Source organism: Acomys russatus, chromosome 8 (genome assembly GCF_903995435.1).
Source record: "Acomys russatus chromosome 8, mAcoRus1.1, whole genome shotgun sequence".
NCBI lineage: Eukaryota > Metazoa > Chordata > Mammalia > Rodentia > Muridae > Acomys > Acomys russatus.
Window position 1 is genome coordinate 60,942,826 of NC_067144.1, and position 20,173 is coordinate 60,962,998.

Sequence of the window (20,173 nt, forward strand, 5' to 3'; positions counted from 1 at the left end):
AAATATTTTATCTGAAAGATTGTTATCCAGAAAATATAGAAACCTGTTTTTTGTTTATTTTGGCTTTTGTAATCATGCTCTTAAAAGCAAAGATTTTAACACCAGTGTTTGTTTACTTGTTTGAGGCGCCGTCTTTTTCGAACATGCCTGGAGCATTTTACATGCTCATGAGCATTGTATGATCTGTCTAATTGCTGCATGGCCTCACCAGCATTTGGAGTTATGTACTTTTATTTTAGTCTAATCAGTGGGTGGGATATCCTGAGTGATTTGCATTTTTCTTAAGGTAAATGACGTCGGTCATCTTTCATGATGTAATTTCACTTCTATTATCATTGTAGATTATTTATCATAGTTTTGTATATTAAAATACATCTGTTATCCTGCTCCCCACACTTCATACAGGATTCACTGTCTTTACTGGAGTTACTTATATCAGCTCAATGAAGATTTTGTCTTCTTTTTCAAGTATAGGTTTGTATCTTTTACTTCCTTTCAATTTTCCCAGCTCTTTTACTTGGTCCAGGTTAACTTCACGGTTGTACAATTTTAACAAGATCCAGGTGTAGTTTAAAATACCTTTGAAAGCCAGCCTGAAATTTATGACAATTTTAAACATGATCATTAATTTCATTTTATGTGGCTCTTATAAATGTCTGATTTATCATTTTTTTTCTTGTAGTATAGAAAAAACATACCAACATAATGTGTTTCTCCAACTTGTGAACCACTTTAGTTGTTATGCTGAGTATTTTATATAATAGTTTGGACTGTGATTTGTTATCTTTTTCTCTAAGCCTTTGAGCTGAGGAGTCTAATACTTTTGTTCTTCTTGGTCATTTTTATAGCTCCAGAACCTAGCATAGTGTCTATGATAAGTCTTTAGTAGTATATAGTTTACCATGAAGGAAAAAGTGGAGATGGTGATGCATGCAGAAAAAGTATTTGAGAGCTTTATGATCATACCTTAATGACATACAGCTGCTATCCCTTCTTAAATATTTGAATGACATCAAAGAAGTAACGTTTGCTACATGTAACACCTTTAGTAATATTGTATTTAACTCTTATGTTTTTAGTAATCTATTAATTGTAAATATAATGACAAGATTTTAAATACAAGCAACGGAAACATTACTAGACCCTATGAAAAATCATGTTAGATATTTTGATTGCCTACGCTGTTCTTTATTACACATATTTATGTTTCTAAGATGAAAAGTAATTACACAAAAGGTCACCTCATTAAGTGAAAATAGGAAGGAAATTACAAAGCATAGAGGGAACCAAGAGGAAAGAAAATTAATTCTAGTAGTACACAGAGAATTTATACAGAACAAAGAGACTGTTTCTGCTTAAAATTCATAGTGCAACTACTAGAACTTGTTAATGAGATCTTCGCATAATTTTTAAAAATTAGACAATTCATTGGTAATAAGCTGGAGTGTGTTCCTGCTGATGTATTTAGCCATTCTGCTTTGCTTTTATGTCTAAATATTTGAAGCTGAGTTTAATTGACATCAATATAGATGCAATACTATTAGAAATGAGACTAGCAGTAGGCATGCTGAACTGGGCCCAGGCTTCTGCATGTTTCCTCATTTATATAGCAGGCAATTTTCTTACTTACATGAACAGAAGATTTATATTGATGTCCTCACTCTCTTCCATCAACTATATAGTTTGTTGAGTTTTCTTGTATGTCCTTGAGAGATCTGCTTTGAATTTTTTATTCAACACCATCAAGTTATCATCATATTGGGATCTTATTCCACATTTTAGGAGTTCAATATGCCTCAGTCTGATCCTACCACATTCATCCCTAATCAACAAATGAAGTTGTGGTGTTTCCATTATAAAATTATTTTTTATTATACTTAAAAACTAATATATCTCTTTCCTATTAAACTTGAAAGTCACTAATGACAAAGACTATTCCATTCTTGCTCAACACACTTTGTGGACAGTCTGCTTGTCAAAGAATATATGAAGACAACCCACAGAGTTGTTGAGTGGGTGACATCATTTGTAGACCTATCTAATTCAAAAAGAATGTACAACTGTAATAGGACCATGTTGGAAGCTTAAGCAGGAGAAGCCAGAGTTCAAAGACAGACTGAACTTTATGGCAAAACCCTGACAATAAATATAAATAAGCACATGTGCATACATAAAAAACAGGACTAAACACATTTTTGGTTTTCAGTAACATGAGGTACAGTAGGAGAAAAGCATGTTAGTTGTCCACTCAGATACCTTCTCTGCTACACATGTAGTCTAACTTTGCAATGATGTCAAGGTCGGATGACAACATAAATATAAAGGAATATATTTGTAGAAGAGAATATTTTTATAGTTTCAATTGATTTACAGTGACAATTATTGAAAATATTAGGTTTCTAAGAAAAATTAAGATGGCAGTTTTTCTACAGTTGTTTAATAAGGGATGGTTGAAATAACGGTAAGCTCTATGTATAAGAGTTTTATAAAATTATTGAACTGTTACACAACAGGCCTATGTTAAACTGACCTTCTAGAAGGGCAAAGAATGAAGCCTTGAATCAAAGTGCAGGGAAGTTCATTTCTATGAAGGACAGAAATGAAAATGTACAAGCAGACACTTTGCTTTCTAATCATCTTACTTAATTCAGTAGTAGGACCTGGAAGTATTAGATAGGCTGCTAAAATGCCTATTAGGTTGTCACAATCAAATATCAGACGTCTTAAATGAATCTTCAGGCAGTGTTGAATCAAAGCCAAGATATAAATGAATTTTCTTTTAGGTTTGTGTAATGCCTTTTTGTAGCATAAAGAGAGAGATGTCCTTTTGAATGTCAGATAAAGGAAGGATTGACTTTGGTCTTCTAGTCAAAACCCACAGTGAATTTTACAAAGCTTAAGTTAATTCTGAAAATAAATTAATCTTCAATGAATCACATATTTTTAAGTTTTTTTCGCAAATAATATCTTGATAATAATGTTAAAAAATCAACATTTTAATTATTAGATATTTGTTACCGTGCATACAGTATGAATTTATAAATCAAATTTTATATGATCAAATATGTGTTATAAAAAGTGAATGTGTTTAGCTTTTGGAGCAATTCAAATCTAAATTTTTACTATTCAATAATGTCATATACTAAAGTAATAATATCTGTAATAATGTATTGGTGTTTGGCCTGCGTTTGTGCGCGCAGTGCTGGTGGAGGTCAAAAGAGGTCAATAGGTCCCCTGGACTGCAGTTGCAGATAGTGGTGAGTATCAGTATGGGCTCTGGAACTTGAACCTGTGTCGTCTGGAAGAGCAACCAGTCCTATCTCCTGCTTTATCATCACTCCAGATGCATCCTTTGCATTGCTAACAATATCACATATAGCTGCATTCTAAAGAGTCCAGTGTAAATGCAAATTGTTATTCAATAAAAAACAACAGATATATTCCTCAATATAGCCACTGGTAAATTTTATGGTAACTTAATATGTTCTCGAATATTAGAATATATTTTTCTGTTGTGGGCATTATTCTAGGCATATGGCTGTAAAACAAAACTGAAACTTCATCACATTATTTCAATTATAATTTAGTTGCATGTTATTGGGTCTGTATTTGCAACAATAATTTAGTAAAAGCATTGGTCCTGAATGAAATGTAGAGGTCAAATGTACTGTTCTCATTTTTCAGGCATAAGAGACTATCTTGAATAGTAAATGAAATCTGGTCAATACAGAATCTTGCAGTGTAAATATGGATGCTAGAAGCAATAAAGGTGAAATAGTTTGAGACAAGGATGTCAGAGCACTTAGAGAAAGCACAGGATATTCAGGACAGTAAAAGTAATTTGAAATAATTTGAGTTGATAGTATTCAAATTGTAAAATGTGCTTGGACAGAAAGGTGATAACACATAAAGGTCCTTAACTGTCAGGCTGAAGGTTTGGAGTTTAGTTGGGAAGTGATGATATTTGCAGTTATACGGCTAAGGTGATATGAAATATTCATGAAGTTATTATGAAAAAATGCTGATAAAATATTCCTGAGAACACAAAAATGCTTTCTGCATTTGATATGGTTTTGGCCAAAAAAGCATAAGAAATCTATCTGTATGTTTTATACAGTTTGGAAGTCATTCTGGGTAACATTATGCCTACATACGTAACTGTTCTGCCAAAAATCAGGAGACACATATCAATGTCTTTCAAAGAGGTACAGGTAGAAATAAACAGCTGTAAACAGAGCCGATAGGTTGATTGAAATATATTCATTGGGAAAGATAATTGTTAGCTGAGAAAAGTGTCAGACTCAGATAGGTCTACATTTAGAAAATTCATTAACAAGTTAAGTTCCAAAAGCCTATCTAAGGTCAAGCATATGATAGTGACTAAGACATCCCAAAAGTTCCTATCATGGAGAGAAAAATAGATATGACTGAGATGTCTGGAGGACATAATTGCAGACTTGTATAACTGTTAAGTATGGGGAATATCATTGCAATCCCATCGGTAAGAAAGGAAGAAGAGCCACACAGAAGAATTATCCCATAACAAACTGGAAAATCTAAATATAATCATGTGATTTGGGATACGTATCAAATACCTCCCTGCTTGAAGTGAGCTAATGTCTTCAGAAGATCCATACAAGGATGGGTCTTGGCAGGAAAAATAATAGAGAAAATCATCAGTGTAGATATTAGCAAGGCTGAGCTCTCCTACATGGTGTATGCTCACTGTAAATATTATGACATGCAAAAAGCTTTAATGGGTTGCTTCAATATCAGGGGTCTGCAGGAACAGTTTAAAGAGTAGGCAGAGACAGGAAACCATCTGAAAACTGGGCATTGTTTGCATCATTAAAATGAGGAGAAATAAGTGTTTAATGAAGGAAGGCTGATTCTCTGCATCAGACATGTGAAGTTGCATCTGAAAGGTCAAGGAGTCCCTGCACAATTGTGCAGAAGGAGTTAGTTGCCTGGAAACCTTAGAAACAAGCAGGGACATGTAAGAGAAGTAGACTGGAGGAAATCAATGAATTAAAAACAAAGAGAGCAATTAAAAGAATCAATGAAACCAAGAGCTGGTTCTTTGAAATAAACGAACAAGATAGACAAATCTTTTACTGAAATCAACAGAATCAGAAAGAAAAATGAGACAGAACAACAGACACCAAGGAAATCCAAAAATATCTTTAGGTCTTACTTCAATTGCCTTATGCCACAAAATTTGAAAATTTAAATGATATGGACAAATTTCAGGATAGATTCCACTTTTCCAAGGTTCATCAAGATCAGGTAAACAAATGAAATAATCCTATATCTCCTCCAGAAATATAAGCAGTCATCAAAAGTCTCCTAACAACAACAACAACAACAACAAAAAAACCCCAAAAAATAACAAAAACAAAACAAAACAACAACAACAACAACAACAACAACAAAAACCACAAACAAAAAACAAAAAAAAGCCCAGGGCCAGATGGTTTCATCACAGAATTCTATCAAGCCCTCAAAGAAGAGCTAATATCTATACTCTCCAAATAATTCCACCAAACAGAAATCGAAGGAACATTAAAAAATGCATTCTATGGGGCCACAGTGACCTTGATACCTAAGCTACACAAAGATCCAATGAAGAGAATTTCAGACCAATTTCTTTTATGAACATTGATACAAAAATACGCAATAAAACACTCACAAACTTGTCTAAGAACACACCAACATTTACATTCACCATGACCAAGCAGGCTTCATCCCAGGCGTGCAGGGATAGTTCAATATATGGAAATTCATCAATGTATTCCATAATATAAATAAACTAAAAGAAACAACAAAGAAAAAAAACATGATCATCTACTTAGATGCAGAAAAAGCATTTGACAAAATTTAACACCCATTTATGTTTAAAGTCTTGGAAAGATCAGGGATACAAGGCACATATCTAAACATCATAAAGGCTATATACAGCAGGCCAATAGCCAACATCAAACTAATTTGATAGAAACTCAAAGAGATTCTACTGAACTCAGGGACTAGGCAAGGCTTTGCATTCTCTCCATATATCTTCAGTATATTACTGGAAGTTCTAGCTAGAAGACAAGAAAAGGAGATCAAGAGGATCCACATAGGAAAGGCAGAACTGAAAGTATCACTATTCACAGATGATATGATACTGTACATAAGTGACCCCAAAACTCCACCAGAGAACTCCTACAGCTGTTAAAAACCTTCATCAAAGTGACCAGATGTACAAAATTAATTCAAAAATGTCAGTAGCCCTCTGTGTATAAAGATAAACAGGCTGAGAAAGAAGCTAGGGAAACTACACCCTTCACAATTGCCACAAATAATATAAAGTATCCTGGGGTAACTCTATCCAAGCAAGTGAAAGACTTGTATGAAAAAGTACCTCATGTCTCTGTAGAAAGAAACTGAAGAACATATCCAGAAATGGAAAGGTCTCCCATACTTGTGTATTGGGAGGAACAACATAGTAAAAATGGCCATCTTACCAAAAGCATTCTACAGATTCAGTGCAATACTTATAAAACTACCTACACAATTCTTCACAGACCTTGAAAGTTCAATTCTCAACTTCATATGGAAAAACAAAACTCCCAGAATAGCTAAAACAGTCCTGTGCAATAAGAGATCTTCCAGAGGAATCTCCATCCTATATCTGTACTATAGACCAGCAGTAATTATAATGAATGGTACTCACACGGAAATAATCTGGCTAATCAACGGAGTGAAACACAAACCCAGAAATAAACCTGCAAACCAATGGACACTTGATTTTTGACAAAGAAGCCAAATACATACAATGGAAAAAAAGATAACATCTTCAATAAACAGTGCTGATCTAACTGGAAGTCTACAAGTAAGAAAATGCAAATAGATCCATATTCATCAGCTTGCACAAAACTAAAGTCGAAGTGAGTTAAAGATCTCAACATAAAATTGGACACACTAAATCTGTTAGAAGAAAAAGTGTGGAAGAGTCTTGAAGTCATTGACACAGGAGACAACTTCCTGAACTGGACTCCAATAGTTCAGGCTATAAAATGAACAATTAATAAATGGGATCTCATGAAACTGAGAAGCTTCTGTAAAGCAATGGACACTGTCAACAGAACAAAACACCAGCCTACAGACTGGGAGAAGATCTTCACCAACCCTACATCGGACAAAGGCTAATATCCAAAATACATAAATAACTCAAGACATTAAACACAACCAAAACAGATAAAACAATTTAACAAAATGGGGTCAGAGCTAAACAGTGAATTCTCAACAAAGCAACATTGAAATGCTGAGAAACACCTAAAGAAACGCTCAGCTTCCCTAATCACCAAAGAAATGAAAATCAAAGCAACGTTGTGATTCCATCTTACACCTATGAGAATGGCTAAGATCAAAAACTCAAGTGACAGCACATGCTGGTGAGGATGAGGAGAAAGAGAACACTCTTTCATTGCTGGTTGTGCGCAAACTTGTTCAATCACTTTGGAAACCAATCTGGCACATTCTCAGAAAATTGGTGCTACCAATAGTGCTATCACAGGACCCAGCCATACCGCTTCTGGGCATTTACGTGAAATATGCTCCATCATACAACAGGACATTTGCTCAACTATGTTCACAAAAGGTTTAATCGTAATAGCCAGAATCTGGAAACAACATAGATGTTCCTCAACCAAAGAATGGATGAAGAAACGATGGAATGGTATACCATGGAATACTACTCAGCTATTAAAATCAAGGAAATAAACTTGCAGGCAAACAGATGGAACTAGAAAAGATCATCCCAAGTGAAGTGTTCCAGACCCAGAAAGACCGGCATGGTATATAGTCACTTATAAATGGATATTAGCCCTACATAGAATTCCTCTGAACACTCCACCCAGCAGGGGATCTGGTGCAGGAATAAGCTGCAGGACTCTGTAAAACCCTGAGAGTTGTATGGAAGGATGGAGGGATCGAAGGATCTAGCAGTTTTAGGAGTCCCACGAAGAGACCATTAAGGCTGGCATATCTGGACCCGGAGGGGCCTCCACAAACTGTTGCACCAACCAAGAACAACGCATGCAGTAAATGTAGACCACCTGTTCAGATACAGCCAATGGATAGCTCATTCTCCATGATTGTGGCGAGAGCAGGGACTTCCTGGACATGAACTCTGGTGCTCTGCATTTAATCACTTGCTCTTGGTGGAGTGCCCAACAGGCACAGAGAAGAAGGGGAAGTAGGCTATCTGGATGAGACCTCATAGGCACTACTCACATGGTCAGGGAGGAGGTCAGTGGTCTAAGGGAGGGGAATAGGGGAGAGGGGAGAGAGAAAGTGGAAATATCAAGATGCAAAGGAAGACCTAACAGTCAAAATGTAATCTGAATAGATTTTAATAAATTAAAATTTGAAAATATAAATTTATGATTTTACTCTTTGCTTTTCTCATTTCTAAATTTCATGTATTGGGTTTTTATCTGTTATTTCTTAAATCAGTTTAATTATTCTATGGGGGAGATTGTCCTATTTTCTTAAACGGCAGTTTTTATTCTTTATGAGACAGGAAGGATATTTTTGCGGTTGAACTCATTATCAAAGTTGTATTAAGAATATTCATTTTTTGGTAGTAGCTATATTCTAAGTATCTTGGCAGTATATGATTATATAACAATGCATTGATAAAATTATAAAACAAGAACAAATCTTACTCTGACCCATAATCAATTTTATGTTGCATAAAAGCTATAAAAGTCTTTTGATATTAATTTAATTTTGATGATCATAAAATTCTCATGATGAAATTTCACAAATGTATAGAAATTTATCATTTATTTTAAATTTACTAACATGAAAAGTCACCCACAAAGAGAGCAGAGCAGCAAACAGATCCTGCACCAGTCTGAGTCTGCGCATCATCTCTTCCCATATATATTATAGATTTCAGTTAAGAATTTAAAGGGACTCCTTAGTGTGTGACTAAGTGGGTTTTTCATTTGTGAATGTTGTCTTGGGCTCTTTTCCTTATGTTGATGATTTTTGTTTTAGCTGATATTATATTTTGCTATAATATATTGTTATATTTTAGAAACCTATGTCTCTTCTCTATTCTCCTCCTCTTCTTCTTCTCCTCCTCCTTCTCCTCCTCCTTCTTCTTCTTTGTGTTTTGTCGCTCCATTTTTGTTTTGCAAGGCAGGGTTTCTTTGTGTAGCTAGCTCTTGCTGTCCAGGAACTCATTCTATAGATGAGGCTGCCTTGGAACTCAGGGAGATCCAGCTGTTCTACCTCCAGAATGCTGGAACTAAAGGAGAGCTCCACAGTACACAAGCCTCTCTTTTATAAGAGGAAGCAGAAAGGGAGTGAAATTTGAGAGGGGAGTGGAGACAGGGAGAAACTAGGAGTAGATGGAGGGAAACTGTAATCAGGACATATATGTATGATGAAAAAATATATTTTTAGTAAAAAAAAAAAAGCTACAAAATAGCAAAAATATAATGAAAAAGACTGGACGTTATATATGGAAAAGTGTGCCCTACATGTCAATGCCCTGTGAGCAGGTGACTATGGAAAACGGGAAGCTGAATACCACAATGAAGCAAACACAGAAGATGTACTCTTCATATTTTAAATGTGTTTAAGCATATATTAATTGATACACTGACAAGATAAATATGACAACTTTATGAACTACTTTTCATCAACACAAGAAAACTCATCCTTTTTTTTTTCCCTGAATGATTGTGAACAGAGCACAGATGGCCGCATAGAAGTCAAAGGGCAGCATGGACACTCTTCACTGCACATCAGAGACGTGAAATTATCAGATTCAGGGAGATATGACTGTGAGGCTGCAAGTAGGATTGGCGGGCACCAGAGGAGCATGCATCTTGACATTGAATGTAAGTCAGACTCGGTGTGTGTGGTAATTACAATAACTTTATCTTGTTTGAGAAAGTATGAATTTTATAAGAAAATCAAAACAAACAGTGAGTTCATTTTTTTTCTTATTCAATGAATAGCTTTAGAAGGCCTGTAATTATTTGGTCATTTATTAGAGAAATCTAGTACAAATCATTATACATTTCACAATGACTTATATTTTATGAACTACCAGAAAATAGAGGCTGTTATTATTTGAAATATTTAACTGAAAATACTAGATCGACTGAGCCATGCTTATTTTTGAAAATCAAGTCCTTAGACCGTGTGTGTGTGTGTGTGTGTGTGTGTGTGTGTGTGTGTGTGTGTAAGTGCCAAAGTCATATATATTCAGTCTTTCTTGCTTTTGTTTAACTAATTGCCAACAATATAAGAAATAAAATTAAGTGGCATATGTCAGTCTTTATACTTTATAAAAATGTGTTAATTGTCTGTAAATTGTACTGTTAAAAGAGTAATAGATAAAAGAAATTGTCAATGGTTGTCATTATTGGGAGAGTTCAAGACTATGTGGAATTCTATAACTACATGATTAAAGGCTAATATAAGTAGAATGTCTACCTTAATTCTTCACAAGGGATTTAAATTAATTTTTTATGTCTTATTAAAATGGAAGGTATACAACATCATTCTCAATAAATATAAGTGAGCTAAGAATGCTGGATGCTCTCTGATATCTGCAGGACTTTATTTGTCCCAATGGGACTCTTTGAAGTACCCTTCTTTACAAAATATTTTAATCATGATATTTTCATTATATTAATATTAAAAGAAAATGTTAATAGCTGTTATGAAGATATATCTTACATTGAGAAATTCTTCTTAATAATATCCAAGACAAATGTGAATAAGCTATTTCATTTACATACTTAAAAACATGCTAATAAAAATGCAAGAAAGCTATTTTATTGGACATCATATACATCTTTTTGTTTTGTTTTTTAATACAATTTATTCACAATTCATCCTGATTGATATCTCTTCTCTTTCAGTTACCAACCTCCCTCCCTCTTCTACCTATTTCCCTCCCTTACATCTCTGATAGGAGGCCTCCTCCCCCACCATATGATCACACTCTAATAGGTCTCATCAGGGAAGCCTGCTTCCCCTTCCTCTACACGCCCCAAGACCACCCCACCAACGGGCAGTGATCAAATCTCAAACACTAGAGTTCATTCAGAAGCAGCTTAGGAAACAAGTAGCCCAACGAAATGCTTTTAATGACTATGAATGCCCAAACTCAGTTACATGTCTCCTTTAGAGATGTGCCTGTTCTAGTCATTTATAAATCCGATTGTTTTCTGGCTATAGATTTGAGTCCATATGTTTTCTGGCTCTTAGTTCCTTATGAAGTGATGGTTGGCACATATTTTCTTTTACTATGTTACTTTCCTTTCTGATCATTCAGTGACTATTCATCGTCATTCACACACACACACACACACACACACACACACACACACATCAATATAGTGTCTAATTCTTATTTTTGTCATATGGGTAGATTTGTCTACCTCAAATTGTCAATATGCTTATTGTGTTTGAAGTTAGGTATTAAATAATATATATTATATATGTTCAATAGAGATACAGAATGAGTTAGAGATAGATCACACATACTTAAACTGTATTTTCAGTAGCAACATTTCAATGTATGATATATTTAACCTTGTACTCCTACGTGTTACACTTTCCTTTTGCTTAATCATGCTATCATCCTTCAGATATGTAACACCTCCTTAAGTTTTATAAATTTAATTTTATGTTAAACTATATGTTTCAGTTCACTTTGAGACATATCTTATTTATTTTTATCATGTGTCTCCTTTATTTTCTTATATTTATTGAGATGATTTCTTTTTCTGGGAGATTTACCAAGATTGCTGTTCTTTTTAAAGATGTCAAATTTTATTTCTTTGTTTTACTTTTTAATTTCTACAATATTTTGTATATCTGTTTTTTATTTTGATGACTTTTATATTATGCTCATCATTCCTCTGATTTTATAAGTTATAGATTTACTTTACTCTTTGTATAAGGTTTCTTAATGTGGAACTTTTTGTAAACTATTTATTATATTTTCTATAACAGAAAGAACAACATTTCTTACAATGTTTTAATCACATTCTAAATTGTGATTTGTTGAATTTTTTATATATAGTATCTAATCTTCTTCACTATCTAATATATTAATATTAAGAAATGGAACCCCTAATAAAGGAAGTGGGGACTGTCTCTGACAGACACTGTGTTGCCTGGTTTTCAATCACTCCTCCTGGTTGTTCTGCCTCCCTAGGCCATAGGGGAAGAGGAAGCATTTAGTACTGATGCCACTTGATGAAATGGGGTGGGTGGGGTGGTGGGTCTCCCTTTTCTGAGCAATATAAGAGGAGGAATGAGGAAGAGGGAGTGAGGAAGGGGCCTGGAAGAAAGTAGGGAGGAAGCTATTATTAGGATGTAAAGTGAATAAATAAATAAATAAATATAAAAATACATTACAGTGATATTCATTGACAGCTCTATTGAAACATAAGAATATACAACTGAAGTTGTTACAAATACTGTGAAAAAATGAGGAGAAAAACCATACCATATTTTGAGCTGACTTCATCCTTAAAGTTCTATAATCTAAATCACTCCAATTCAAATTGTTCTCTATTTCTTTTGTGTCTGTGGCTTTTGGGGGCTGGTAGTTTTGTGTATGTTGCTCTGTCTCACTCTGTAGTTCAAACTATTCAGAAACTTAAGGGAATCTTCATGCAGCAGCTTACAGGGTGCTAGAATCGCAGGTGTGGGCATTACCCCTGGGCATCCTTTTTACATTGTGTACAATGTTGACAACCAGAAAGATCAGTCACCCATCTATCTTTATTTGTGAACAATTTGTTTGCTTGTTTTGGTGAGAATTTTCTGTTTTTTTTTTTTTTTCCTCCAAAAACATATTTTCAGTGTCTTCTACCCTATGGTTCTATAGAAGAAAAAAACTCTCTGCATTTCCTTGGAAAAACATATGTCTTTTGGGGGGGGGATATTTTTTAAATAAACTTTATTACAATATGTCCAGATATGCTTTTTGTTGAACTCTCCACTTTATGATATACTGAGATTCTTCAACCTATGCAATCAAAGTTGTCAACATGCTTATGTGGTTTGGGATCGATTCAAGAAATAATTCTACCCAAACTCATTTTCATCAATAACTATACATATGTGTGCACTCACCAAAGAGCATGTGAACACTCTTGTATATGAGGCGATTTAAAATTATCTCACAGGTACAGGAGGCCTTTTGAAACTTTTCTCTTAAATGTCTGGAAATGAATTCATTTAAGCTGCTTTACATGAATTTATCTGACTTAACTCAGCAGTCCATGCTACGATAACAATACGATGCCTTTCTTCTTCACTCTCAGATATTATTTAATTACAGTTTTAAGACTTTAATCTTAATTTGTTTTATATAACCGATATTTTCCTTTAAACTTTTCTTTGTTCATTCATTTTAACCAGTTCTACTTTCCTACTTCCTGTGTTACAAGGAAAGCTTTCCTACATTATCAGTTATAAACAAACAGCAATGTTATAAACAAACATCTGGGTCAATTTCAGGTTCACATCTGTTATCTGTTAATTTTTCCCCTTTGGGATTGGATGTACTCTTCTGGTACACTCTATGTGAAGAGATGTTGAACTGTTTCATGTATACTATAAATATCCATGGGAGTGCACACTCTGAATATTTTCATGAAAATATGATTATTTTTAAATGTAATAATTCCCACAAGGTTTTCTGTTGCCTTCTTTCCACTTAAAACTTTGCTATGTTGGCTTATGTTTGCCCAGTGTAAACAAAACTCTGGACATGATTGACATTTCTGTGGTATTTTACACAGAATCTTGGCATTGCCATCTCTGAAAGCTACACAGGATCGCCATCATTGCTTCCCTCATGTGTTGCCTCATTTCCAAGAATCTCTGCCCTTCTGGACCTTTTATATCTAGCTATCCTTATAGATGAGTTGCTATGGACTGGAAAAGAAAACCATAAAACCGCAAATACACACCATAAAGGACAACTATTTTTAAATTTTTATTTTTTCTTTCATGATCTCTCTGATTTTGTTTTATTTTCTACAGAGTAATCATTGAGCTATTTTTTTTTTTTTTTATATAGCGGTACAAATCACAACCTCTATAGATATTTTTTTTTTTAGAGTAAAAATATTTTATTCAAGAATCTCTCTGGTTTATATTGATTTATTTCTTAGCAGACTGACATAAGTTTGAATCTGTACATTTTATCTCTTACCCATTTGTTTTTTTAACACATTTTTATTGAAAAATAAAATATTAGAAAAGTATGGAAATAGTCCATGACATGATTGATATTGGGTCATTATGATAGATATATAACAACTTTATGTTCTGTTTGAAATACACTATAAAGATTGAAAATAGTCATGAGTGGTGGCTCCTGTGCATAAGTTCAGCACTCCAGAGGCTGTGGCGGGGAACTAACCAAAAGTCCAAATAAACATAGACGACTTAAAACAACCTATATAATAACGATAGGGTTCTTTATCTAACTTCAGAACATCCATGCTTGCTACCTTGTAGTAAACATACATATGCATACTATCATAGCAAAAGACCTTGAAATTTAATTATTATGTAATAACCAGCTTTTGCAATGTAATCACATTAGTTTAAATAACAGGCCATTAAAACTCATTCTGTATATTAAAACAGTACAGAATGAGTCATAAATTATTTAAGTAACAAATATTTATAGTATTAAATTTATTGGAACATGAGGGCCCATAAAAATGGCTATCCTATGTAACTACTCATATAGTACACATGTCAGACATTATTTTATATACAACAACTGTATAACCATTATGAATATTTTAAATATTACAAAGTGACAAGAAGTCACTGTAAAGTCTTTTCATGTAAACTAAACATCTGAAGTATAATGCTTCCAAGAGGCAGTTGAAAAGAATGAATTTGAAACGTGTGTAGTTTACTACAGTAGCACTGAGCTAAGAGTGCTAGAGGATTAAGCTTCGTTCCTGGAGCCCCTTTTATGTTTTAACTTAAGCAGATTTCTTGGCTTTCTGCCTGTTCATTTGCTATGTTTCAAAGGTGTCATCTTACTCTGAAGCCTAAATTGAACTAAGGCTTTAATTTAGAAAACAAAGGAGATAGCTGGCACATGGTATGTGTTTTAATGCAATATAGTCCAATTATATAAAATGTCTGATTCCTATTAGGCTGTCATTAAATACTGAGTATTCACTGTATATTAAATAATATTTAGGCTTAATTATTTTGTCATAAATTTAATTTTGCAATGACTTGGTAACAATAAATGCTAAGAAATACACACACTTCATTATTCCTATCTGAATTCTCTTCATCTGAATTTTAGTTCATTATTGATTTAAGAATAATTGAAAATGCACATTTCCAACACTATAAATGTAGTTAGTAATATCTGATATATTCTAAAGTTATATGGCCATAAATAACCTTACAACTCAGATTAATGCTGATTGAACATTTTTCATGTTTTCGTGAATTGAATAGACATTCACATTCTTGAATAATTATTTCCTCAAAAGTTAACATTCCTTCAATATAAGTGACTATAATGCAGTTCTCAATAGCATGCACAGAGAAAAAATAGATAATATATGAATTTAATATTAACATCTAAAAACTATTTCTATAACTGTAGAAATGAAGAATTCGTTTGTCATAGCACATAGGTTATGTTTGTGATTAAATTGTTTATTTTATGACCCTCATATTTTGTAATTATTCTAACTTATTTAAACCAGAAACTTTAAGAAGTTTCCATTTGCATATGTAAATTTGTTTTCCTGAATACAAAAACTTACATTATATATGTATCATGATGATTTCAAGAAAAAAAAAACTAATAAATTGTAAAGCATATCTCTTTTTCCAAAAGGTCTAAGGATAAGATAATTTTACATAAGAATAATAGAGTCTTTCATTGCTCAGCTAGTCTTTTTTTGTTTTTGTTTTTGTTTTTGTTTATGGGTTTTGTTTTTTCCACAATGTAGATATCCTTCCTGTGAAAATGTGAACAATCACAATCTACGTGGTTTATATTCCGACAGCTATTCTAATTTTATGTTAATTTGCCTTTCTTCTGGCAGGTATTATTTGATTCTCATCAAACTTATTTAAATATGTAACAAAGGATCTGGTGATGAACAGTTTTAAGGATATTTTTTAAATACCCAACTCTTGAAGGGTCAACCTTTTTTATTTTATTTTATTTTTATTTCTATGTCTAATTTCTTTTTTTTTTTTTTTTTTTTTTTTATTAATTTATTCTTGTTACATCTCAATGTTTATCCCATCCCTTGTATCCTCCCATTCCCCCCTCCACTTTCCCATTATTCCCCACCCCTATGACTGTTCCTGAGGGGGATTACCTCCCCCTATATATTCTCATAGGGTATCAAGTCTCTTCTTGGCTACCTGCTGTCCTTCCTCTGAGTGGATTGAGCTAGAAATGATCATAATGAGTGAGTTAACCCAGAAGCAGAAAGACTCAAATAGTATATACTCACTTATATCTGCATACTAGCCCAAGGGGCATGTCCCACGAAAGCCTTCACTTACCAGGAAACTGGGACAGAGGGGAAGGCATCCTATTGGAACTCTAAATGAGAGACGCATGGGAGAATAGCAAAATAAAAGGATACAGAGGGTCCTAGAAATCTACAAGTAGAACAATATGATAGGCAGATTTGGGCCCAGGGGTCCCGCTCAAACTAAGGCACCAGCCAAGGACAATACAGGAGGTAAACTTTAAACCCCTTCCCAGATCTAGCCAATGGTCAGAATATTCTCCACAGTTGAGTGGAGAGTGTGATATGACTTTCTCACGTACTCTGGTGCCTCACATTTGACCATGTCCCCTGGAGGGGGAGACCCAGTGGCACTCAGAGGAGGGTCAACCTTTTAAAACTAACAAATTTCAATCATGTTAATAAAATTAGGCCTTATGAATAACTGGTGACTTGCCATTGCTTCTAATATCTGTTTAATACCTATCAACACTGAACCCTGTATCTACCTTAGAACTTGGTGCATCAGTTCTCTGTAGAACACTGAGTGTCTTTGTCATCCTAGGATTATTCTAATTTCCTTTGTGTTACCATTATAAAATATGATGAACAAAACTAACGTAAAAAAGAAAGATTCGTTTCACTTATGATTTGAGGTCACAGTCTGTCACTGGAGAAATTCAAAGAAGAAATTCAGAACTCATAGAGGAACATGACTTGCTAGCTTAATGAAAAGCTGGTGTTTAGCTTTCTTTGACTTGTTCTTAGGAGCATCTGCCTAAGGATGGTGGTGCCTACTGTTGCAGATACTTCTGCCTCAATTCATAGTCAAGACAAAATCCAAAGGACATGCTACAGGCAACTTGGACTGGACGATTCTTTAATCAGTCTTTTCTTTCAGACAATTCTAGGATTAGTCAAGTTGACAGTTAAGGCTAATTGGCACAGGAATAATATATTAAGATGTTGTAGTTGAGTATTTAAACTATGCACAGCTTAGATTCTTCTAGAGACTAGAGCTGTGAAATCAGAATAATTGCATGGCCAGGTTTATGATAAGCAATCTGCTCCTGATTGTCATGTACTTACAGGGCCTTTCCATGGTACACAGGCAAACACAAAACATATATGACCTTGTTTTTTTACAAAGGAAATTGTCATATCATAAATTTTCCTTTATCATTATTGTAAAGTATTTGGTTCTCAAAAATTCTGCTTACAAATTCATGATGCTTAAGACTAAGTTTCTAACATATGAATATTGGAATGACACGCTTCATCTGTCACTTTGTTGCTTTCATCCTTATTTCCTTATAGGAAAGGCCTTTTCTAGATATGATGACAGCAGATTTCTAGGCCTTCCTTTCAGCTGAGGTGATGTCCCTGAGCCTTCAATGACTTCCTTGGCAGTGAAGTAAATAAAAACAATGATGCACCAAGACTGTGTAAAAAATTACTTGTAATCTAATCCTCGCTCTTATCTTTCTTGTGATGTAGTCCCAGAATAATAACATTTCTGAATTACTAGTAATGCAAATGAACTGAAGTAAGAGTCACATCCCTGTAGAGATGTTACATGTTAGCAAGACATATTGGTTCCTTTGCTATTGCTGTGATTAAACAGCATGGGACTCTTGGAACAGAGGCCAGAAAGACTGCAAGAGCCAGAGGTGTAGATATCTAGAGAGAAAAAGTATTTACCCAACCTGAAAGGACCACGGTGCACATGGACTCAGTGTCTTTCAGGACTACATATACAAGACCTTCATAAAGATAAAGTACCTAAGATCCTACCTTCAAAATGGAATGGGTTCATAAACTGCAATCTTTGCTGAGAATCTATTGGCACTTGATGGCTGCTTGGAAAAGAACTTCAGTTTTCTTCAGGGAAGTAGTCCTTGAAGGGTGGACTATGATCTGGCAGATGGTCTTTGACCCACGAAGGAGCAATACTAAGTGGAATCATGGGTTTAAAAACAGAATACATTATTTTGGAAGTAAAAGTGTTTGGGCAAAAAGGTAGTTATTAGAGGGAAGGGAAGGGGAGGGGAGTTAGTTTGAATCACTAGTCATGTTTGAGAATTTAGACTTTTGCTCTGTGGTATCAAACTTATTTAAATAACCATCATGTATTTATAAAGAGCAGAATAAACATTAGTACGTTGGTTTAAGGTAATTATGGGAGTAAATATTATTCATTAGAACCTCCAGTTTAAATCCCTCAGGTTCAGTTTTTTCCTAAGATGCCTACGTAACCCTAGATGCAAGATTGTTGGTAGTCTTCATATTCTCAATGTGATTTAAAGTGCTATTGCACAATATCTTGGACCACCTTAGGAATAGGATGGAATAACATCTTGTAATGAAAATCACATTTAAATGCAAGAGGCAGAATGTGTCCATGTAGAGAAATGGAGAAATCCTATTAAAATGAAATGCTTAGTCTATTTTAATGAAATAAGAGCCAATGATCCAAGATTCATGTAGGATATGTGAGAACTGCAATGCAAAAATAAATAGTAAAAAAATAAGGAGTAGAATAAACAATAAATAAACCTGGATTTCATGGCAGTGTGATTTTCCTTGGACTGTTTTAAATGATTTTCCAGAATTAAAAGAGTAATTACCAGGGTGATTAGACTGTTAATATAAAAAGCTAGTATATACCTTTAATATTTAAATTTTTTCTTTCCATGATTTATATGCAACGTGAAACAATCAACTTGCTTGGGGAATTGTAATACGGGTATTAAGTGTATTTATTTTCTTACCCAAATGAAAATTTATGTTTTATAACAACTTTTCTTAGTAGTTTAAAAAAGATTAAAGACAGTAAGCATTTGTGATGTAAAAGTTTCACATCATATGTTAATGAATCAAAATAGATATATAAAATCATTTTAATGTTGTTACTAAGAAGGAAAATCCTAGAAATTAAGATATTGTAAATAATCTATGAATTTCAATACTCATTAATCGCAACACTCAGGAAGCAGAGAAAGGCAGGTGACTGTAGGTTCAAGGTGGCAAACCTGGTCTACATAATGATTTTCATGTCTTCCAGGCTCAGAAAATCAGATCTTGTTTCAGAGGAGAGGGGACAATATTTGCTACATATTAAATACAATTTTATGGGTATAATAGTATGTTATTTATTTGTCTGTTGCTTTGATAAAAATAAGTAAAAGTTTATTTTGAGCATAACATTTGTGAAATATAGGAGTCCTTCATGCTGGGCAGTCATAGACATACCAGAAAGGGATAGACAGGATGTTATGATCAGAAGGGTAAGAGATCACATGGTGAACCTGGAACAAGAATTTGCACTAGAGTATGCACTCTGAAATCCCTTCTATATCAGAATACTTAATTCCACAAGGCTGAATCTCCTCCACAGACAGTGTTACCAGCTGGGGACTTGTGTTCAAGTATCTGAGCCTGTGGTGTGGGAAATCTCATTCATGCCACACAGTCCACTAGAACCTCTGTAGGATAATAGTAATATCATAATACAAAATGAATGCCATCAAAATGTTGTGTCACCATAGTAGTTAACATTTTTATCTTTTTATTATTTAATTAATTTATTCAGATTACAACTCAATTGTTATCCATTCGCTTGTATC

At 34.0% G+C, this 20,173-nt stretch overlaps 1 protein-coding gene across 2 annotated transcripts in view; it reads left to right on the plus strand.

Moving 5' to 3' along the window:
* Ncam2 (neural cell adhesion molecule 2) overlaps positions 1–20,173 on the plus strand; it is a 412,037-nt gene that overhangs the window by 283,206 nt on the left and 108,658 nt on the right. For both annotated transcript variants that reach the window (XM_051150158.1, XM_051150159.1), the window contains exon 9: positions 9,746–9,896. In XM_051150158.1, coding sequence (XP_051006115.1) covers positions 9,746–9,896 — 151 coding nt within the window. The remainder of the gene's footprint in view (positions 1–9,745; positions 9,897–20,173) is intronic.